Genomic DNA, 24,166 nt, shown 5'->3' with positions numbered 1-24,166 from the left:
CAGGTGCCCCAAAAATAAAATCTTTAAAAAAAAAAAAAAGAGCATAAAGTGCTGCTATGTGTTAAAACTGTGTAATCTATAAATGACTTACACAATGTGAGCATGTAATAGGTGCCAGATAAATACTGAATTATTTAACTCAGAATATAACTACTTCCCTAGTATTTTTGAATTTTACTTAATGAACCCTTCCAGCTCTCTGTATCCTATAGATTTCAGAACTTTAGACTTTAGCAGATATTATTATCCAGTTCCAGGAAGGCTAGCTATAGAAACTTAGATCTATTCAGTTATTGAATGTTTTGTTTTTTACTATCATACAGTCTTTCAGCTTTTACAAGGATGACACTGGATAATTAGACTTGAATTGTAAATTGCAGATGAAGGTAAAATGCCAGAGTTTCATAAAGAAACAGGAAAGATTTGGTGATTGTATCCAATCTTTCCTAGCTCCAATTATTAGGAAGAGAGATAGTGAATTCTTCTAAGTTAGCTACTTTTAAAACAAATAGCAATAGTAGGTAGAATAAGAGTATAAAATGCTTCATTATTATGAAGAACAGTGCAATCTTAGCATGTGTAGACTTCACATATTGAAGTTGACGCTAGCAAGGTAAATTTAATAATTTTTTTTTTAAATCTCTGTTCTCTTTTATAATAGAGCCACAGATTGCTTAGTACTCCTTATGCAATCCTGGTGTGAAGTTGTTACTAACAACATTGGAAGTTCTGAAGTTTTTGAATGATTTTGTATATTTGTCTGAGAATTAGGGTGGATTCAAGATGACCACTAATAATCACTTTATTGTCACTTTGTTGTGTGGGCTTTTTTTTTTTTTAATGTAAAAGAGACAGTTATAGCTAATTTATCTAGAATTGTGTACAATCTTTTTGTTTTCCATGAGAGTATGTTTTGTGTATTTGTTGTGTGTTATGCCTACATAATTCTCATTTGGACTTACACTTTAGTGGCCACTGGCTTATTTTCATTCCTTCTCATGTTATATCATGTTGATTTGTATATTAAGAAAAAGTATTAGAGATTATTTGGTAAAGCAGTGTAGCGAAAGAGGGAGAAGAGCTTACTTAGGCTCTGGACTCCGCTGACATGGGATCAAGGTCCAGCTCCTCTAGTTGCTAGTTGTGAGGTCTTAGACAAATTTTCTAACTTCCTAAGCCTTAGTTGCCACACCTGTCAAAAAGAGAAAATAATACTTCATAGAGTGTTATTAGGTTAAATGAGAGTATATATAAAGCACATAGCATAATGCCTGTTGTGTAGTTAGCACACAAACAGTAAACATCATGGTCATTATTATTATTGCAAATCCAGTTAAGAAAATTGAAATCTAAAACCTATATTGAAAAGGCTTTGTGGATACTGTAGTTTTAGCAGTTTAGCACAATATAAATAATTTAGCATCAGATATTTTTTTAGCAAATTGAATGTACTTTTTTTTTTTAAAGCAAATTGAATGTATGAATTATAAGAGTAACACATCATTAGCAAGTAGGGTATATCCCAGAAATGCAAAATTGGTTTGAAAATCATTCAGTGTAGGGGCATCTGGGTAGCTTAGTTGGTTAAATGTCCGATTTTTGACTCGGGTCATGATTTGTGACTCATGAGTTCGAGCCCCACGTCAGGTTCTCTCCTCTCAGCACAGAACCCACATGGGGTGTAAAGATTGCCTGCAAATAAAATGTTAAAAACATAAGTAAAATAAAATTTTGCCCGGAGTTGAGGCATCTGGCCAGCTCAGTTGGAAAAACAATGCAGCTCTCAATCTTGGAGTCGTGAGTTCAAGCCTCCCATTAGGTTCAAAGATTACTTAAAAAATAAACATTGCTTAGAGTTGAAATGCCTTTTAAATAGGGGAAAAAATATATGCTCTTTATTGCTAGCTTTAATATGTGGGTGTGTTTTTAGTGATCTTTTATACTTCCCTGCAAATCACAGAAAAAGAGAAAAAGAAAAATGAGCAAAGGATACAATGTTTAGAGATAATTTATAAATGAGTACATTTAAATGGCTGATAAACACATGAGCTTATAATGTATGAACAAAGATACTTGTTGCTACATTATTCATAAGAGCAAAGAAAATAAAAAAAAATCTGCAATGTTTAATAAAGCAGATTAGTTAGGTGAATTATGTTATCTCCATGATGCAGTCTGAAAATTATAGAAGAACATTTGTTGTTATGAGAAGATTTTAGTAGTTTACTACAAAATTTAACAAAAGACAGATTACAAGATTGTATAGTATAACTGTTTATAAAATAATATATTTAAATATTTAAAATGTTAAGATATATACCAAAATTTTAAATGGTTATCTTTGACATTCTAAGAGATTTGTTTTTGTCTTGTGGTAGTTACTGTTTTTTGTGCTCTTTAGTCTTAAAAAATTCTTTTGCATTGAGTTATAATGTAGTATCTTTGATTTAAAGAAATCTTCAAAGAGTAGTTTGAAGGTTGATAATTGATACTACATGGGTATTCATTATGCTGTTGAACATTTTATAAGAAAAATTTGCTGGGACACCTGAGTCTCTCAGTCAGTTGAGCGTCTGACTCTTGGTTTTGGCTCAGGTCATGATCTTCCGGTCCAAGGGATTGAGCCCTGTGTCAAGCCAAGCCCCAAGTCAGGCTCTGCACTGACTCTATGGAGCCTGCTTGGGATTCTCTCTCTCCCTCCCTCCCTCCCTCTCTGCCCCTCCCCTGTTTGCTCTCTCTCACGTTTTCTCACTCTCTCAAAATAAGTAAATAAATTTAAAATCTTTAATAAAAAATAAATTTTACTTATTTTGAGAGAGTGAGAGTGCAATAGAGAGTGGGGGAGGGGCAGAGAGAGAGGGAGAGAGAGAATCCCAAGCAAGCTCTGTGCTGACAGAGTAGAGCCTGACGCTGGGCTTGATCTCACAAACCCCGAAATCATGACCTAAGCTGAAATCAAGGGTCAGTTGCTTGGGGTGCCTGGATGGCTCAGTTGGTTAGGCGACCGACTTCGGCTCAGGGCACAATCTCCCAGTCTGTGAGTTCGAGCCCCATGTCAGGCTCTGTGCTGACAGCTCAGAGCCTGGAGCCTACTTCAGATTCTGTGTCTCCCCCCTCTCTCTACCGCTCCTCTGCTCTCTGTCAATAATAAATAAACATTAAAAAAATTTTTTAAAAAAAGAGTCAGTTGCTCAACCTACTGACCCACCTAGGTGCCCTGAGATTTTGAATTTTGACATAAAGATCTATTGATGATATATTGATGATCTGTTAATGTTCTGTAATCCCTCTTAGCCTTATAGAAACAGGTAGTGAGTTTTCCTGTCTGCTGACAGCCAGCAATACTATGATTCCTGGATGAATTGTTACTGATTGTATATTGGTAGTGTAACTGTTGGTTGACTCATTTATGATAAGAGTTATATATATTTGTAGATTCTCATTTTATTCTTTTAAATAAATAATATAACATGGTATAAAAATTTTTAAAGGTATATAGCAAGGGCGCCTGGGTGGCTCAGTCAGTTAAGTGACCAACTTTGGCTCAGGTCATGAGTTCATGGTTTGTGAGTTCAAGCCCTGGGTCAGGCTGTATGTGGACAGCTCGGATTCTGGAGCCTGCTTCGGAGGCCCTGTCTCTTGTTCTGTCTCTTGCTCTCTCAAAAATAATAATAATAATAATAATAATAATAATAATAATAAAAAAGGTATACAGCAAAAAGTCTTCTTCCTATTCCCAATTCTGGGCCCCCAGTTGCCTGCCTTGGGAATGTTAAAGCCCACGGCCAACGACCACCAGGAACATATCTGTAATCAAAAATAAGTTCACATGTATTTAGCTTGCTACAGCAAGGAATGGCACACACCAGAATAACTGTGGGGCATCTCAGAAGGAGGCAGTTAGCAAAGAAGATACACAGGGTTTTAGGAGCTGAGGTTAGTTATAAAGTGATTTTAGGGTGGAAATTAGTTTCAGCGGGGATTGGCTAAAATCTGTAATTTAGGTGAGTTGCTGGAATAGGCAATGGTTTTATCTTTAGTACACAAGAGTCCCTGAGAAGTTATAGCTAGATCACTTTGACTATGGTATTGGAACATAATGAGCTAATGTTTAAAGAAATCTGAGCTTGGATAGTATGTGATGCACATTGTGGTTTGGTTTGGTTCAGTTTATCTGTTTTATAAGTCATGGTGTTTTTCAGAGTGTTTGTGAGCACTTTGTGGTTTCTCTTTCAATTCTTAGTCTCTGCTTTTGATCATTTTTTTCTAAGCTGGAGGATTTAACTTTTAGAGGAAGTGATCAGTCAAGATCTATATCATTGTTAGGTAGGTTGTGAATGTTTATCAAGCTTTTGATGGTAGGAATTTTGACCTCTGTAAACACTACAACCCTGTTCTGTTTCTTAGATGATCATGTGTTAAATCATCTGGCATGATAATATCTGACTGTAGCATTTAAGACCCTGGAAATCACACATACATGGTTTCTGCAACAAACAAAACCTCAAACGAGTTACTATTAAAGTTTGAAATAATGTCCTATATGTACCATTATCTATTTGGATCTTCCTTTAGTAACCAAGTAAATTTTTCTCCTTTAATTTTGAATGTGGATTATTTGCCTTACCAGTGTCTGAAGAATTCGTCCTTTATGTAAAAGTGATTGTCAAGGATAAAGGTGTTGGTAGTACTAAGAATAAAGGACAGGGTGTTTGTTGACAGTCTGGAATCTTTTCTTTTTCTTTATTTTTTTAAAAATGTTTATTCAGTTTTGAGAGACAGAGAGAGATTGTGAGCAGGGTAGGGGCAGACAGAGAGGGGAGACACAGAATCTGAAGCAGGCTCCAGGCTCTGAGCTGTCAGTGCAGAGTCCAATGCAGTGCTCAAACCCACGAACTGTGAGATCATGACCCAAGCCTAAGTCGGATGCCCAACCGACTGAGCCACCCAAGCGCCCCTCTTTTTTTTTTTAATATTTTATTTTTTTGAGAGAGAGAGCAAGTGGGGGGCGGGGTGCAGAGAGGGAGGAAGACGGAGGATCTGAAGTGGGCTTTGTGCTGACAGCAGAGAGCCTGATGCAGGGCTTGAACTCATGATGAACTGCAAGATCATGACCTGAGCCAAAGCTGGACGCTTAACCTACTGAGCCACCCAGGTGCCTGACAGTCTGTAATCTTGAACCAGCAGAGAAGAAAATAGCCATGAGGATAAAGGACAAAATCATGCAAAGTACATGGTAATCAGTGGCTTCTGAGCATCTGAGAAGTTGTGTTCTGATGATCTTGGAAATAAGTGGTCTGTTCACATTGTTGTCTTCTTTTGGATCAAAACTGTTCTGAAAACCCAGATTCAGCCACAAGGTCTGTCTGCAGCAATGATGTCAGCAGTACATGTAATTCATTCTCTGCAGCATCAATAGTTGTAAGTGCATGATGCATACCTTTATAGAAGTTCTTTCGATATATCTCCACACAGTTCAATACTTGATCTTAGATTATAGATGGCAACTTTAGGTGAATGTAAGGAAAAAGCAGAAACCACTTGTGGATATTGAGCTATAGGCTTTAGTTAATTTATTATGTTAACCAGCATTGTTAACCAGAATCTTCTACTGATGTATGTAATCAGTTTTTTTTTTTAATGTTTATTTATTTTGAGAGAGACAAAGAGAGAGCAAGTGCATAAGCAGGAGAGGGGCAGAGACGGAGAGGGAGAGGGAGAGAGGGAATCCCAAGCAGGCTCTACAGTGTCAGCATAGAGCCTGACATAGGGCTCGATCTCACCAACTATGAGATCATGACCTGAGCTGAAACCAAGAGTTAGACACTTAACTAACTGAGCCACCTGGGTGCCCCCATAATCAGTTTTATAAGGAGTTAGTCACTGATTATCCTGAAAGTAAGAATGTGCTATGCCAAATCTCCAGGCCTTTTATTTGCCCTATAAAATGTATCATGAATTTCACCAGTACAAACTTATTTAAGCCTCGAGATACAATCTGTGTAGACAGCTGTTGTGTCAGTCTTTGTATATGAAGGTTTGTTTCCTTTAACCTGAAAGATACACAAATATTGAAGCATATTTTACTCACACATGATTAACTTAGGAAGGTTGAACTCTTTATCAGGTTTTTTTTTTTCTTTTAACCCAATTTTAATAAAGCAAAAAAGCTCTCATAATAGTTTTGAGTTAATTAAAAATTGGAGAATTCCAAACAAAGCTAATAATTTCTGTAATCCTTTAAAAACATTTTTAATAAGATGAAGGACCAAATCTTTATGTTGCCTAATGATCATTTAGCATAAACCCAAAGATGTCATAGATGTCAGAAGCATCTTAACAGTTTTATTATTCTGAATTTGGAGAAGAAGAAAATCAAAGAGAATTTTCATTTGACAAAATGTAAGTCATGACTATCCAAAGAAACAGTTATAGGCAGTTTTTTAATTTATTTTATTTTTTAATTTTTTAAAAGTAATCTCTACCTCTAATATGGGGCTCAAACTCAAGTCCCCAGGATCAAGTCTCCTGCTCTACCAACTGAGCCAACCAGGTGCCCCCAGGCAGTATCTTCAAAAACAGCGATAAATGACAGTTAACTTTTCCCTAAAAGTAAGGAACTTAAAAAAAAAAAAAAAAGATTTATGACTAGACTATTTCAAAAAGCAGAGAGAGTTAACAGAATATTTTGATGATGTAAGGGAAGTTTTATCTGGGCACAAAACATTTGCTTTTTTTTTTTTAACAAAGCAAAGCTATTTATTTATTATATTTTTTAATGTTTATTCATTTATTTTTGGGAGAGAGAGAGGAAGGGGCAGAGACAGCGGGAGGGAGAGAATCTCAAGCAGGCTCTTTGCCATCAGCACAGAGCTGAACATTGCTGTAACGCATGAACCGTGGGATCGTGACCTGAGCTGAAACCAAGAGTTGGACCCTTAACTGACTGAGCCACCCAGGAACCCCTAATTTTTCTTTTTTAACAAAATGAAAATTAAATTCTAGATTTAGTCTATTATTCATGAAGAAGCTACATTAAAAGGATTTATAAGGTTTTATTTTTTTATGATAAACCTCTCATATTTGACCAATTTTTGTCAAAAATTTTAATATATTTCTCCCTTCACATTCTTTTTTTTGTAACTATTACAAACCCGGACAAATAAAGTGTACTTATTCTTAGACCTTCTTCCCTTACAGTGTATTGTCAAATTTGTTTCTCACTAGATTCTTTCACATCTTGGTACAACCAGAAATTTCTCTTTTTTTTCCAGCTTTATGGAGATACAATTGACATATAACATGCATAATTTTAAGGTATGCAGTGTGTCGATTTGATACAGCTATATATTTTGGAAAGATTACCACCATAGGATTAGCTAATGACATATAACACCACATAATTACCATTTTTTTGTGTGGTAAATCATACATTACTTATTTAAGACAAAGTTATCCTTTTTATTTCTAGATAAACAAAAGCATTTCTGATACTATGCATTCATATTCTCTTGTCTTCACACACATTCTTTTATATTCCTCCAAAATCACTGTAACTGCAAGACAATATTAAAGTGAGAAGGAAACTCTGGAGGTGTTAGGAATTGCTCTCACTGAGTAATCTCATAGCTTCCCAGAGAGTTAAAAGTTTTAAGGGCTTTTAATTGTTTCTTAAGGATTAATCTTGAAATTCTTTCTAGGGTGATGCCAACTAGCCTTTTCCAGGTTTTGCATCTTGTAGGCACATCAAAGTATGGACCAATTGATTTGGGAGGCCTATGCAAGGCTGATTTTTTTTTCAGTAAACTTTCTGCTTTTTACCCTGGGGTTTGGGAATTCTTTCAGGGAGGCAGTTTTAGAATTTGAATTGCATTAAAGAATGCAAACCATTGGATATCAGAGTTCTGGTTCCTTTTTTCTTTCGAGGTGCCTCTCAAACAATCTTGTTCATGTCAAAATTTCCCCAGGAAGACATTTGTAATTCAGAATTTTTCCTTCGTGAAATTATTGTTGAGTTATATTCATAATCTGAAAACAGGAAAGAAGTAGATAGAGAAAGCACAGAGTAGGCGTGGATTTAGACTGAGAAGATTCTTATGTGACCTACGGTAATTGGTGAGGATGGGGCTTTTGCAACCACCTGTCTCCAGAAGACATGAAGTGACACCAAAGATTGGCTGTCATCATTTGAGGACTTAGCAGAACCTCAGCTCCAGGCAGACAGAACTAAGCAAAACATATCTCAAGATTATAAGGACTAAGGAAGTCCTTAAGAAGTTTTAGGAAATGTGACCCAGTACAAAGTTTATGTAAAGACACTGGTCTGATAAGACCCCCTGGACTTGTCAGCTTTTGGAGCTGGCTGGAAGATGTACATATTAGGCCTATGTCTGTCCTATGCTGTGGAGTTCGTCTTACAGATGCATGACACTCAAGATACTGAAAAAGGGGTGCCTGCCTGGCTCAGGCAGTAGAATATGTGACTCTTGATATTGGGGTTGTGAGTTTAAGTCCCATGTTGGGCATAGAACCTACTTAAAAAAAGATACTGAGCAAGTAGGCAGATGATAGGAATGCTGTTAATTAGGCAGAAGCCAAACTTCACTCATGAACAGTATAATTGATAAGACTTAAAGTCAGAGGACCCAACTATCACCTCAATCCTGAAGTGCTCAACAAAATTACTGAGGCTCAGATACCTCACTGTCACAGGCAGGATGGCCTTGAGCAGGTAGAAATCAGTGGTCACATACGTGCACACTGTGGCAGAGAGTCATACGTCTCCCCAGGAAAAGGAGGTCGGCTGAATCTTGGAAATGCCAATTGTTAAATAGTAGGACACCCATAAACCACCTACTAAAGATCATCCAGGATTTATTTGTAGTTAAGAAAAAAAAAGTTAGGTTTATTTAACCTGCTGCAACAAGCAGAGAGAAGTGGAGGAACTTGGGATCTTCTCAAAATGGGAGGACAGTTAAGAAAGGCTGCTCATTGAGACTGTTGTTAGATTAGGGACTGTTGTTAGATTTTAGGGTGGAAGTTTGTAATCTGAGCAAGGATTAGATAGAATTTGTGTAATAGATGAGTTGGTAGAACTTGTGAAGTTCTAGTGTAAGATCAGATGTAGTGTTGTGCAATTACTATTAAATTAGTTTGTGTGAGGTCTTATCTTGGAACATATGGATTTGAAGGATCTGGTGTTAAAAGGAGTTTGAACTCAATACAAAAAAAAAAAAAATCTGATTAAGAAAAGAGGAGAAGACTTGAATAGACATTTTCCCAAAGTAGACATATAGATGGCCAACAGACACATGAAAAAATGCTCAACATCACTGATCATCCGGGAAATGCAAATCAAAACCACAATGAGGTATTACCTTACACCTGTCAGATGGCTAAAATCAAAAACATAAGAAATAACAAGTGTTGGTGAGGATGTGGAGAAAAGAGAACCCTGTGCGCTGTTGGTGGGAATATAAATTGATATAACCACTATGGAAAACAGTACAGAGGTTCCTCAAAAAGTTAAAAATAGAAATACCACGTGGTCCAATAATTCCACTACTGGGCATTTACCCCAAAAAATGAAAACAATTCTGAAAGATATACACGTCCCTATGTTTATTGCAGCATTATTTACATTAGTTAGGATATTTAAGCAGTCTAAGCCTGGGTGTCCATCAATAGATGAATGGATAAAGAAGATGTGGGGTGTGTGTACATGTGTGTGTGTATGTCTATATACATATATAGGTACACACAGTGGAATATTACTTGGCCATAAAAAAGAAAAGAGACCTTGCCATTTGAGGCAATATGGATGGACATAGAGGGTGTTAGGCTAAGTGAAGTAAGTTGGACAGTGAAAGACAAATACCATGTGATTTTACTTGTATGTGAAGTATATAACATACATACATAACTTGTATGTGAAAATATAACAAATGAACAAACAAAAAAACAGACTCAAATACAGAGAACAAACTGGTGGTTGCCAGAGAGGAGATAGGTAGGGGAATGGATGAAATAGATAAGGAGAAAAATGGAAAAATAAAAAGTTTGAGCATAGATAGTCTGTGTTGCATGTTGTGGTTTAGTTCTGTTCAGTTTATCTGTTTTATGAGTCATAGTACAGTTATAAGGTGTGGCTTGTGTTTTCAGTTCTAAGAGACAGCCCATGTTAGTTTCTTGTGTATTTAAAACTGTGTTTATAATTGTTGAAGGGATGTAGAAAATAATTTTGAAAGAATTCTGCATTAGTTTTCTTTCTTTTTTATTTTTTAATATTTATTTATTTTTGAGAGAGAGAAAGAGAGAGGGGGAGAGGGGCAGAAAGAGAGGGAGACAGAATCTCAAGCAGGATCCAGGCTCCAAGCTATCAGCACAGCACCTGATGCGGGACTTGAACCCACGCTGGGAGAACATGACCTGAGCTGAAGTCAGATGCTTAACCAGCTAAGCCACCCAGGTGCCTCTGCATTAGTTTTCTATTGCTGTGTAACAAATTACCACAAACTCAATGGTCAATTTTTAGCTCAAAGTTCTGTGGGTCAGAGTCCAATCATGACATGTATTTCTCTGCTCAAGGTCTCAAAGGCTGAAGTCAAAGTGCCCACCAGGCTGAGTTTTCATGTGGAGCTTCTGGGGAAGAAGCTGGTCGTTGGCAATTCTTGTGGTGGTAGGAATGAAGTCCCTAATTTTGCTGTCTGTCAACTAGGGGTCACTCCCAACTCCCAGAGACTACCTGCATTCCTTGCTAAATGGCCCCCTCTATTAAAGCCAACAATGCAGAACTTGCACATGAAATCCCTCTTGTGCTTCAAATCTCTGAAATCCTACATATCTGACCTCTAGATCCAGATTTAAAGGTCTCATATGATTAGGCCAGGCCCATCTAGATAACCTCATTTAAAGGTCAGCTGATTTGGAACTTTTAAATTTTGTTTTTTAATGTTTATTTATTTTTGAGAGAGAGAGAGAGGGACAGAGCATGAGTGGGGGAGGGGCAGAGAGAGAGAGACACATAATCTGAAGCAGGCTCCAGGCTCTGAGCCATCAGCACAGAGCCCAACAGGGAGCTCAAACTCAAGAACTGCGAGACCAAGTCAGATGCTTAACCGACTGAGCCACCCAGGGGCCCCTGATTTGGGACTTTAAAAAAAAATGTTTATTTATTTTGAGAGAGAGAAAGAGAATGGGGGGGGGGGGAGCGCAGAGAAAAGTGAGGAGAGAGAGAATCCCAAGCAGGCTCTGCATTGCCAGCGCAGAACCCAATGCAGGGCTTGATCTCATGAACGGTGAAATCATGACCCAAGCTGATGCCAAAAATCGGTCGCTTAACCAACTGAGCCCCCCAGGCACCCCTGGGACTTAAATTATGTGTGTAGACTTCCTTCACAGCAGTACCTATGTCACTGTTTGCTGGAATAACTGGGATGAGATGTGTGTATATCATGGGCCATGAATCTTGGGGAGCCTACCTCCAGCCTACCATAATGTCTTTTTAACATTTTAAGCATAAGCCTCTGGGTCATCTTAGTAACTCTTGGTGGTTTATAGGTGTAACTTAAATTTGAGGTTGAATTTTTGAATGTTACTGGTAAGAGTCAGCTTGGGATACAGCTCTGCTGATATGAGAAAAGTCTTATTCATAAAACTGAATAACAGAAGGAAAGTTATTGCCAATGCCATTGCTTTTTTTCCCCCTTAATGTCTATTACTTTTCTTTCAATAAAGTTTATAAAAACTTGGAAAAACTCGAATGTAGGGCAAAGCAGATAGAAAAATAACAAAAATCACCTGTAGTCCAAACACTCTTCCTTATACTTTTATCATTTTCTTCCAGTTTTTATTGTTCAATTAAAAGAATATTATTATAATCATGTATATATGAAATAACTATATATACTGACTTCCTTAAGTATATGTTTTTTTCTGATTATAAAAGTAATACAGGGGCATCTGGGTGGCTCAGTCAGTTAAGCATCCAGCTCTTGATTTTGGCTCAGGTCATGATCTCATGGCTCATGGGGTCAAGTCCCAGGTCAGGCTCTGCATGGGATTCTCTCTCTCCCTCTCTGCCCCTCCCCTGGGTGTGTGCTCTCTCTCTCAAAATAAATAAATAAACATTAAAAAAATAAAAATCAGTCATTGGAGAAAGTTAAAAAAAATAGGAAAGTAATAAGAAAAATAAAATAATTTAGAATCTTGTTACCCAGCACTAATACTTGGGTATATTTCCTTAGTGCCTGTTCTAATGCATTCCTTGGTCACAGATTAGATCCTATTGTATGGATTTATTTTTTTTTAATTTTAACAATGTTTTTATTTCTCATGCACTATGAAATCATGAGCTGAGCTGGAATTGAGTCAGACACTTAACAGAGCCACTCAGGCTCCCCTGTATGGATTTATTTTTAAGTAGAGTTAACACTGGAACACTTGCAGATTTTAAATAAGAGGCGTTTGACATATTACTTACTGCCTAGTCATTTTTTTTTGTCCTAACCATTAAAACAACTTCATTGATTCTGTATAAGTTTGTTTTAGATTCATAAATGTGCTTTTTATTTTTAAAATTTTATATATGCTTGTAGTTGTATATATTTGTTGTATATATTTGTATTGATATAGGTTCATAATTCAGTATTTAATGAAATAGTAAAAGAACACACAAAAAACTCCATTGCTCAAATTGATTCACTCCCTAAGGGTCCCTGACAGCTGAGTTTTCACTGTACCTTGTTTATTATTATTATCAATGGGCCAGGGACATCAGTGTTTCCATTGGCTCTTCCCTCTTGCTCCTTGGGACAAGATTCCCCTGGTTCTGGCATCCCTGTGGGGGCAGCAGTTTAGGAGAAAAAAACGCTTTGAAAAAATTTCTCAAAAGAACATTCCAGACTTAGTAAAACAGAGCACTATGTGCCCCCTCTCACCTCTTCTCCTGGTTTCTTATACTGACTATCATGCCAGAATGTCTCAGCTGAAGGTACTGACTGATATCAGTTCTCAGTGCAGTGTCTTTCTGCTGAAACACTGACAGACTGGGCTGCTTTTTTTTTTTTTTCTTTTAGAAAGAGAGAGAGTGAGCACCTGCAAGCTGGGGCAGAGGGAGACAGAGAATCTTAAGCAGGCTCTACATAGAGCCCAACTCAGGTTTGATCTCATGTTCCTGGGATCGTGACCTGAGCCAAAATCAAGAGTCCAATACTCAACTGACTTAGCTACCCAGGTGCCCCTAGACTGGGCTCTCTTGGCTATGTGTTTGTTTATTTATTTAGTTACTTAGTTATTTAGTTATTTATTTATTTATGACAGAGAGAACAAGCAGGGGGAGGGCAGAAACAGAGGGAGAGAGAGAATCCCAAGCAGGCTCCACACTGTCATTGCAGTCACCAGCCATGTGATCATGACCTGAGCCGAAACCAAGAGCTAGAGGCTCAACCAACTGAGCCACCCAGGCTCCCGTCTTGCTATGTGAGGTTTTAAATAATACGGAAAATCATTATTTGAGTTACTTGGCAGTGAAAATAGTTTATTACTTACTGTGCTTCTGCTTTTGAGGAGAGAGGGGAGGGAAAGACAGATACTTTGTTATGTAATTTTCCTTGCAGAGTGTCCAAAATGTAATTTGGATGTGGTCATCAACCATGTCAAGAGAGTTTCTGTTTTAACAATGGGATGAAAAAAATCATTCCAGAAACACCTTTCTGGGACTGGGAAGGAACTGAAATGGAAGTTGTTATGCACACGAGGAGAAGTTTGATCTCAGAGTTGCATAATCTTGAAATCAACCTGGACTTCTGAATCTAGGGTTCAAAGTAGATAAAAGCTAGACTTGAAAATCTTTAGTACCATGATAGCTTCATTTTAAACTGGGAACTTGCCATTTTATTTTGAATCAAGTATTTTAAAAATGTATACTTTACATGGATAGTTTATTTTTGCATTTTTATCCCTTCTGTTTATTTAGAAGGAAAAAAATCTTGATTTTTTTTTAACAACTGGCTAATCAGAAAATATTTAGTTTATGCAACTTCTAATATAGCACCCTAAATTATTTTGAAACATTTAGGAATGTATCTACTTTAATGTTTTCCCTGTAATAAGTGAATAAGTATTCTCATTTGGTAATAGCTTGGAAAATATAGGACAGCCATTTATTTTTTTTCTTATTATTATTAAAAAAATTTTTTAATGTTTACTTATTTTTGAGAGAGAGCGAGAGAGAGAGCATGAGTAGGGCTCAAACTCATGAACTGTGAGATTGTTATCTAAGCCAAAGTTGGATGCTTAACCAACTGAGCCACCTAGGTGCCGCCCCTCTTCTTATTTTTTAAACATGCCACTGCATGAATTTTTTAAAATTATTTTTTATGTTTATTTTTATTTATTTTTTTTTTTTTTTATATTTTTTTTCAACGTTTATTTATTTTTGGGACAGAGAGAGACAGAGCATGAATGGGGGAGGGGCAGAGAGAGAGGGAGACACAGAATCGGAAACAGGCTCCAGGCTCTGAGCCATCAGCCCAGAGCCTGACGCGGGGCTCGAACTCATGGACCGCGAGATCGTGACCTGGCTGAAGTCGGACGCTTAACCGACTGCGCCACCCAGGCGCCCCATATGTTTATTTTTTTGAGAGAGAGAGAATCCCAAGCAGGCTCTGAGCTGTCAGCAGAGAGCCCGATGTGGGGCTTGATCCCATAAACCACGAGATCATGACCTGGGCCAAAAGCAAGAGTCAGACGCTTAACAGACTGAGCCACCCAGGCGCCCCTTAAACATTCTTACCACAAATCAACAGGCTGTACATCTTAAACTTACACGTTGTTATATGTTAATTGTGTCAACGAAGCTGGGGGAGAAAGGTCGCTTCAGTTGCTGTAAAAGGCCAAGAATAGAGAAGTGGAAAAAGAGACCAGTTAGAAAACTGTTGCAGTAATCTAGAAGACACAGTCATGGCTAGACTAAGGTAGTAGTGATGGATGTGTTAAAAATTATTGAATCCAGAGTTTATTTTATTATTTTATTAGGGAATATTTATTCAAAGCAATTAAAACTGCTGCGTCAAAAAAATATACACCTTGGAAAACCTTCCCCCACTTTCAAAAGACAGAAACTCAGTGTGACTGCATCTGCTTGGAACTCCTGCCTGCACTGTACTCCCAACATAATGAGGGCTAGCTGGAGACTTTCTGAATTTAAAGTATATTTTAAAGGTAGAATCAGCTAGGGGTGCCTGGCTGGCTCCGTTGGTAGAGATCAGGTAGGGCATGTGACTTTTTAAAAAAAATTTTTAAACATTTATTTATTTTTGAGAGAGAGACAGGGAGAGAGATCAAACAAGATGGGAGGGGCAGAGAGAGAGGGAGACACAGAATCTGAAGCAGGCTCCAGGCTCCGAGCTGTCAGCACAGAGCCCCATGAGGGATTGGAACCCACAAACCGCTAGATCATGACCTGAGCCTAAGTCGGGTGCTTAACTGACTGAGCCACCCCGGCGTGGCATGTGACTCTTGATCTCAGGGTAATGAGTTCAAACTGCATGTTGGGCACAGAGCTTACTTTAAAAAAGGAAAAAAAAAGAGAGGCACCTGGGTGGCTCAGTTGGTTGTGTCTGACTTCAGCCCAGGTCATGATCTTAACGGTTTGAGAGTTCAAGCCCCACATTGGGCTCACTGCTGTCATTCCAGAGCCTACTTCAGATCCTCTGTCCCCCCTCTCACAGCCCCTCCCCTGCTTGTGCTCTCCCAAAAATAAACATTAAAAAAAAAAAAAGAGCTAGTCTTGCTGATAAATTGGGATTTGGGGAGAACTGGGGAAGTCAGGATTAAGGGAAGATCCCACAGGTTTTTGGCCTAAGCACGTGGGTTTAACGATGTTTCCATATATTTAGATGGAAAAGATTAGAGGCAGTCTGGGAAATTATAAGTTTAATTTTAGACATGTTATTTTTTTTCTAGTTTTATTGAAAAATAATTGGCATACATCACTGTATAAGTTAAAAATTTTTTTTTCAACATTTATTTATTTTTGGGACAGAGAGAGACAGAGCATGAATGGGGGAGGGGCAGAGAGAGAGGGAGACACAGAATCGGAAACAGGCTCCAGGCTCTGAGCCATCAGCCCAGAGCCCGACGCGGGGCTCGAACTCACGGACCGCCAGATTGTGACCTGGCTGAAGTCGGACGCTTAACCGACTGCGCCACCCAGGCGCCCCCATCACTGTATAAGTTTAAAGCATATAGCATGATGGTTTGATTTAGATATACAGTAAAACATTGGATTTTGAGTAACTTGTTCTGTGAGTGTTCTACAAAGCGAGTAAACATTTCTAATAAATTTTAACTTGATAAAGTAGCAGTGTCTTGCATAATGAGTAGTACGTGACACTCAATATCACATGAGCACAACTGGGCCAATGGTTTTTGAAATTTGCTTTGATATATGAGTGCTTTGGATTACAAGCATGTTTTTGAAACAAATTATGCTCATAAACCAAGGTTTCACTGTATTTTGAAATGATTACCACAGTAAGTTTGGCTAACACCCATCTTTTCATATACATACAATAAAAAGAAAAAAAAGGAAAAAAATTTCTCCTTGTGATTAGAACTCTTAGGATTTTAGTATATGTGCTGCCGAAGCGAGCACTAGAACTCTTAGGATTTACTCAACAACTGTTCTGTCATATAGCAGTATTAGCTGTGGTTATCATGTTGTATATTATATCCCTAGTACTTTTTTACCTTATGCAGGAAGTTTATATCTTTTGATTATAGTCCTCCATTTTCACCTCCCTTGCCCCAACCACTACCTCTGGCAACCACAAGTCTGTTCTTTTTTCTGTGAGTTTTGTTTTGATTTGAATCCACATATAAGTGAGATCATACAGTATTTGTCTTTTTCTGTCTGATTTATTTCATTTAGCAAAGTCCTTCAAGGTCCATACATGTTGTCACAAATAGTAGGACTTCCTCATATTTTATGGCTGAATAATATTCTGGTGTGTGTGTGTGTGTATCACAAGTTCTTTATCATTCATCCATCAGTCCACTTTTATGTTGTTTCCATGACATGTTAAATTTTAAATGCTTATTAAACCTCCAAGCAGATATTAAATAGGCTGTTGGATTTAAGAGTCAAAGGAGAATTTAGGCTAATCATTTTTTAGAAGTTTTATGATGAAATCCTTGGTTGTATTTGTAAAAACAACTCTATGATCATGCTGTAAATTGTATTATGAAATGAAACATTTTCATAATTCTTAGTTTCGTATTTAAAGATAAAATGCCAAATTGTTTTCCCCCACAGTTTACTGTGTATGTTTATTTTATGTGGATACACTTTAAGTGGCCTTTCTTAGTACCAGTCATCTTTGAATAACAAGTACCTCCTCTACTCTTCAAAAAAAGAAAAATACTGTAGTTTTATTACCCATGAATTATTACATTTCTGGATAAGTGATGTTTCGGTTCACATTTTTTTTTTTAACTGTGTAGTGGTGTTTTGAGACCCTTCAACCCTCTGTTAAGTCTCCTTTCTCATTGGTAAGGGTTGTAGTTTATAAAATAACAGACCTATATTAAAGATGAAGGGACTGCTCTCCTCCCCAAATTAGGATATGATATAACCAGTAAAGCGGTAATTAACTTGAGCGCTGACACTAGTGACATTTTGGTTCTTTCATTTAAAAATGCTTACTTCAGGGGTGCCTGGGTGGCTCAGTTGGTTAAGCTTCTGATTTCAGTTTGTAAGTTCGAGACCTGAGTCAGGCTCTGTGCTGACAGCTCAGAGCCTGAAGCCTGCTTTGGATTCTGTGTCTCCCTCTCTCTCTGCCCTTCTCCCCACTCGCACTCTGTCTCTCTCTCTCTCTCTCTCTCTCTCTCTCTCTGTCTCTGTCTCTCTCTCTCAAAAATAAATAAACATTAAAAAAAATAAAAATAGAGTTTTAAAATTTCACTCGAGAACTTATTTTATTTTTAGGTTTATTTATTTTGAGAGAGAGAGAGTGAGCACGAGTGGAGGAGGGGCAGAGGGAGAGGGAGAATCCCAAGCAGATTCTGCACTGTCACTAGGAGCCCAACTCAGTCTCATGAACCATGAGATCATGACCTGAGCCGAGATCAAGAGTCAGATGTTTAACTGACTGAGCCAGCCAGAAGCCCTTAAAAATAGGGTTTTAAAATTTAATTGGAAAATTCCTGCTATTTCCTATCATGACCAAACTTAGCTAGATTCCCTTTAGTCTTCTCAGGATGGTGGCTGTTCCCATTCTTCTATGAATCAACCTCAACTATATTGTGTATACAACTATCTAATAAAGGAAGGAAGTTGTAATTTAGGGCTTCTAAACATAGCTAGGAGTAACTTGAGAGGGGATAGGACCCACTCCTTTAAAGTTGAAGATTCTTTTCTTTTGATTTGAAGGAAATTGAATTTATTTGCCCTTACCTAAAAACTTAGGATTCTTCTGGAACTTTCTGTTATGTATGTTGTCTCAAGCCAATCTTAATTCCTCTTAGTGTTCCTGGATCAGCTGTGTCCCATTTCTCTTAGCTGGGCATAATCCCCTTGATCCATTTCAACCTTGCTTTTGCTTTCATTTAATTAGGTGACTTGTTTACTTGTTTTAAGTAAATTGCAACTAGAGACTTTGAAAGAAAGAAAAAATATCTTTCTAACTTTTTTTCTCGGAAGTTCTTTAGGTTGCTTATCTCTTTCATAACTTATATGATACATAAGAAAAATGGTTTCCTATTTTGTAAACTGTTACCTGATTGCAACAATAATGGAGGAAAATTATTTTTATTAGTAGGTATAATACTACTGGTAGAAGTCAAGTAATATGTTGTGGATCTCTTGTCTCTGGAACTACCTCTATATATAATACCTTTTTTGTCAATTCCAATATATTTGATTTTGTATTATTTCATTTTATTTTTAGTTTGTTAACCAATTTCAATTATTTACAAAGTGGGGATTAAAAACAAGCTGGCTTCTTATGGGGTTCATTTCAAAATGGGGAAGGGCAGTTTGGCTAGCTAGAAATTGAGAGTAAGAGTTTGAAAACCGAAAAAGGTAAACTAGGTATGAAAAGGGGAATGATTAAATGTGGTATCTTCCATTTGTTTTTCTGGATCAAGATTTCATAGGACTGAGGATTCTCTGAAGTCACAAACAAGCGATTAAGTATATCTCTTGATTGAACCTCATGTAAGTTTCTCTAAAGAAAGTTTCTCTAAGACTTCCACTCTTAGGGGCACGTGGATGGCTCAGTCAGTTAAGTGTCTGACTCTTGATTTAGGCTCAGATCATGATCCCATGGCTCATGGGATCAAGCTCAGAGTCGGGCCTTATGCTGACTATGGATTCTGTCTCTCCCTTTCTCTTTGCCCTTCTCCCGCTCATGCCTGCATGCATATATGAATTCTCTTTTGCTCTCCCTGAAAATAAATACACTTAAAAAAAAAAGATATACTCTTAGTTTGGGCAACTTTTCCACCTTTTTATGATAAGTATTTCAACCATATTAGAACAGTAGAGTGAATAGTATTATGAACTTCCAAGTAAACATCATCCAGCCTCACTAGTTATTATTGACTCCTTACCAGTTTTTTTTTTCATCTGTACCCCTGCTTATTCCCTGTCCTCTCACTGTTGTGAAGCAGATTCCAAATAGCATATAATTTCATCTGAAAATATTTCAGTAAGAATCTCTAAACTATAAAGGATTTTTGTTGTTAAACACAACCATATTGCCATTACATTTTAGTAAAAATTTAAGTAAGTTTGTTTAGGACTTACCTTTCACTCTGTCTTAAAGACTCACCAGATAAATAAATAAAAGATTCGTCATAATATCTTATACAAATTAACACAAATTAAACTGATTTATCTTTCACATTGGAATACTTGTGAGAGTGAAAGGGGGTGCTATTAACAGTTATGCTAGGACAGCAGTGGAAATCTAGGACTGTCCTGATTAAACTGGGATATATGTGGTCCTCTCTTTCAAAGTAATGTTTGCTGTTTGGATAGCTACATTTTTTCAATAAGCTTTGAATTGCCTAAATTAGTCAAGTTGTAGCTAGGAGCATGATGAAACTTACCATAGAATTTTCAAGTCTAAAAATTAAAAAAAAATTTTTTTAAATGTTTTTATTTATTTTTGAGACAGACAGAGACAGAGCATGAGCAGGGGAGGGGGCAGAGAGAGAGGGAGACACAGAATCCGAAGCAGGCTCCAGGCTCTCATCTGTCAGCACAGAGCCTGACATGGGGCTCAAACTCACAGACCCTGAGATCATGACCTGAACAGAAGTCGGATGCTCAACGGACTGAGCCACCCAGGCGCCCCTCAAGTCTAAAATTTTTATAGTGCCTGTAGATTTCAACTTGTTTTTTTTTTCTTTTTAAGTTTTTTATTATTTAAGTAATCTCAATGGGGGGTTCAAACTCACAACCCTAAAATCAAGAGTTGCATGCTCCTGTGACTGAGCCAGCCAGGCACCCCTCAACTTAGTTCTCTCTCTTTTTTTTGAGAGGTTTTATTTTTTAATTTTTATTAAACATTTTTTTCTTAATGTTTATTTTTTTAAATTTGAACTTATTTGATTGATTGATTGATTGTGATTTTTTAATATGAAATTTATTGTCAAATTGGTTTCCATACCACACCCAGTGCTCATCCCAACAGGTGCCCTCCTCAGTACCCATCACCCACCCTCCCCTTCCTCCCACCCCCCATCAACCCTCAGTTTGTTCTCAGTTTTTTTAAGAGTCTCTTATGGTTTGGCTCCCTCCCTCTCTAACTTTTTTTTTTTTCCTTCCCCTCCCCCATGGTCTTCTGTTAAGTTTCTCAGGATCCACATAAGAGTGAAAACACTTGGTATCTTTCTCTGTATGACTTATTTCACTTAGCGTAACACTCTCCAGTTCCACCCACGTTGCTACAAAAGGCCATATTTCATTCTTTCTCATTGCCACGTAGTATTCCGTTGTGTATATAAACCACAATTTCTTTATCCATTCATCAATGGATGGCTTAATATTTATTTTTGAGAGAGAGAGGCAGACACAGAATCCTAAATAGGCTTCAGGCTTGAACCCATGAGCTGTGAGATCATGACCTGAGCCAAAGTCAGACACTTAACCAACTGAGCCACCTAGGCACCCCTAGAGATTTTATTTTTAAGTAACCTCTACACCCAGCATGGGGCTTCAACTCAAAACCCTGAGATCAAGAACCACACACTCCACAGACTCGGCCAGCCAGGTGCCCTCAACTTGGTTCTTTATTTTTTTTTTTTTAAGTTTATTTATTTCTTTTGAAAGAGAGAAAGCACAAACAGGGAAGGCTCAGAGAGAGGGAGAGACAGAATCCCAAGCAGGCTCTGCCCCATCAGTGCAGATCCCAATGTGGGCTCAAACTCATGAACTGTGAGATCATGACCTGAGCTGAGATTAGGAGTCAGTTGCTTAACTGACTGAGCCACCCAGGCACCCCTCAACTTGGTTCTTTTTTTTTCTAGGTTTTTTAAATGTTCATTTTTGAGAGAGAGAGAGAGAGAGAGAGAGAGAGAGAGAGAGAGAGAGAGAGAGAATATGCATGTGAGGGAGGGGCAGAGAGAGAGGGGAGACAGAAGAAGATCTCAAGTAGGCTCTCTCTGCCCTGTCAGCACAGAGCCCAATGTAGGTGGGCTTGGACTCAGGAACTGTGAGATCATGACCTGAGCCAAAGTTGAACGCTTTAACTGACTGAGCCACCCAAGTGCCCCAACTTGGGTTTGTTTTTGTTTTTGTTTTTTTCCAATTTCTTCACATCCTTTCCAATACTTTTTATTTTCTGTTCTGTTTTTGTGTTTTTCTTATAATCATTCTACTTGGTATGAAATGGTATCTCATTGTGGTTTTAATCTGCATTTCCCTGATGATTAGGGATGTTAAAGATCTTTTATTGACTTATTGACTGTTCATGTATCTTCTTTTTTTAATGTTTTTTTCTTTCTATGATTAATTTATTTTTTATAATTTACATCTAAGTTAGCATATGGTGCAATAATGATTTCAGGAGTAGATTCCTTAATGCCCCTTACCCATTTAGCCCATCCCGCCTCCCACAACCCATCCAGCAACCCTCTGTTTGTTCTCTATATTTAAGAGTCTCTTATGTTTTGTCCCCCTCCCTGTTTTTATATTATTTTTGCTTCCCCTAACTTGGTTCTTAATGACACTTTCATAAAAGTAGAAGTGGAACCATCAGGCATAAACCACAAATTAAAATGAACCCCTTGTTTAAATGTATAGTTTATAGGCTTGTGGATATTTAGATCATAGATAATTAGAATACATTATACAGTAGATTAGGTAAATGAAATGATGGTCAAGTTTAAAATGTCAAAGGTTTTTTCTGTTAAAGTTGGTAATTCACCATGATATTAGATTAACTTTATACCCAGCATAAACTGAAATTAGTTTTTAGCACTTTCAGATTAGAAAACACAACTAGACCTTCTTTATCTATTCTTCTCAAGTTTATGCTGTGTTACTATAGCAAGTAATTCTCAGAAACAGCTCCATCCAGTTAGTGTTTGCTTATTAGCAGTAATATTTTAAGCAACTACCTTTTAAAAAAATTTTTTTAATATTTATTTATTTTTTATTTTATTTTTTATTTTTTAAAATTTACATCCAAATTAGCATATAGTACAACAGTGATTTCAGGAATAGATTCCTTAGTGCCCCTTACCCATTTAGCCCATCTCCCCTCTCACAATCCCTCCAGTAACCCTCAGTTTGTTCTCCATATTTATGAGTCTCTTCTGTTTTGTCCCCCTCCCTGTTTTTGTATTATTTTTGCTTCCCTTCCCTTATGTTCATCTGTTTTGTATCTTAAATTCCTCACATGAGTGAAGTCATATGATATTTGTCTTTCTCTGACTGACTAATTTTGCTTAGCAGAATACCCTCCAGTTCCATCCATGTAGTTGCAAATTGCAAGATTTCATTCTTTTTGATTGCCGAGTAATACTCCATTGTGTATATATATCACTTCTTCTTTATCCATTCATCCATCGATGGACATTTGGGCTCTTTCCATACGTTGGCTATTGTTGATGGTGCTGCTATAAACATGGGGGTGCATGTGTCCCTTCGAAACAGCACCCTGTATCCTTTGGATAAATGCCTAGTAGTTCAATTGCTGGGTCATAGGTTAGTTCTATTTTTAGTTTTTTTGAGGAACCTCCGTACTGTTTTCCAGAATGTCTGCACCAGCTTGCATTCCCATTAAGCAGCTACCTTTTAATAATAAAGTATACATCTATGATTGCCCCGATCAGGAGCTCAAGTCAGACTTTTAAAACACAATTCCATTAGGCCAGTTCTTTGGAAAAATAAATACCCTTTAGTGTTGAAATTTCTTTCCTTTCATTTTCTTTAACCACAGTTTCAGTTTTAATACTTTTTCTATAAGTAAAAGATAACTCATATCATCTAGTTCTTTATTTTTTAGTTTATTTTCTGAATCAGCTTCAAGTCTTTGACGTTTATATGTAAAACAGTATAATTCATACATCCACACACTGACTTCGACTTTGTGGCCTTTTTGAAAATTAGAATCGATCTTCTGTAACATATAGTATCTTAGATTTTTTCCCCCACATGGTTCTGTTGCTGTGGATTTGAAATCATGGTAATGTATTAGGTTTAATTTGTTACATTAAAAAAAAAATGGGTTCACAGTTCTTTATGCATTTAAGTATTTTGAATTACTTTTCCTCTCTTTCTAGCTGTCCCCTTTCCTCCAACCCAACGGCTTACTTTGAAGGAAGTATTTGAGAATGGGAAACCTAAAATTGATGTCTTAAGAAACCATTTGGTGAAGGAAGGGCGACTGGAAGAGGAAGTAGCCTTAAAGATAATCAATGATGGGGCTGCTATCCTGAGACAAGAGAAGACTATGATAGAACTAGATTCTCCAATCACAGGTATGAGAAATATTTGGGTGGCACTTAGAGTTGAGCTTATTTGAAAAATTATTACAAATAACCAACTAAAATGTGTGATAATTTTTCTAGGAATTATGAGGTAGTCTTAGGATTGTTTGTTGTTTATTGACGAAATACAACTTAAAATATCTCATATTTCCTATAGGACTAT

The 24,166-nt window shown here is 37.2% G+C and overlaps 1 protein-coding gene across 5 annotated transcripts in view; it reads left to right on the top strand.

The window, feature by feature from the left end:
- PPP3CC (protein phosphatase 3 catalytic subunit gamma) overlaps positions 1–24,166 on the top strand; it is a 104,531-nt gene that overhangs the window by 15,610 nt on the left and 64,755 nt on the right. For all 5 annotated transcript variants that reach the window (XM_019828439.3, XM_023252505.2, XM_023252506.2 and 2 more), the window contains exon 2: positions 23,797–23,994. In XM_019828439.3, coding sequence (XP_019683998.2) covers positions 23,797–23,994 — 198 coding nt within the window. The remainder of the gene's footprint in view (positions 1–23,796; positions 23,995–24,166) is intronic.

The sequence above is a fragment of the Felis catus genome, chromosome B1, assembly GCF_018350175.1.
Source record: "Felis catus isolate Fca126 chromosome B1, F.catus_Fca126_mat1.0, whole genome shotgun sequence".
In the NCBI taxonomy this organism is placed as follows: domain Eukaryota; kingdom Metazoa; phylum Chordata; class Mammalia; order Carnivora; family Felidae; genus Felis; species Felis catus.
The sequence above is the reverse complement of the archived record's forward strand: the minus strand, read 5'-3'. Positions and strand labels throughout refer to the sequence as shown.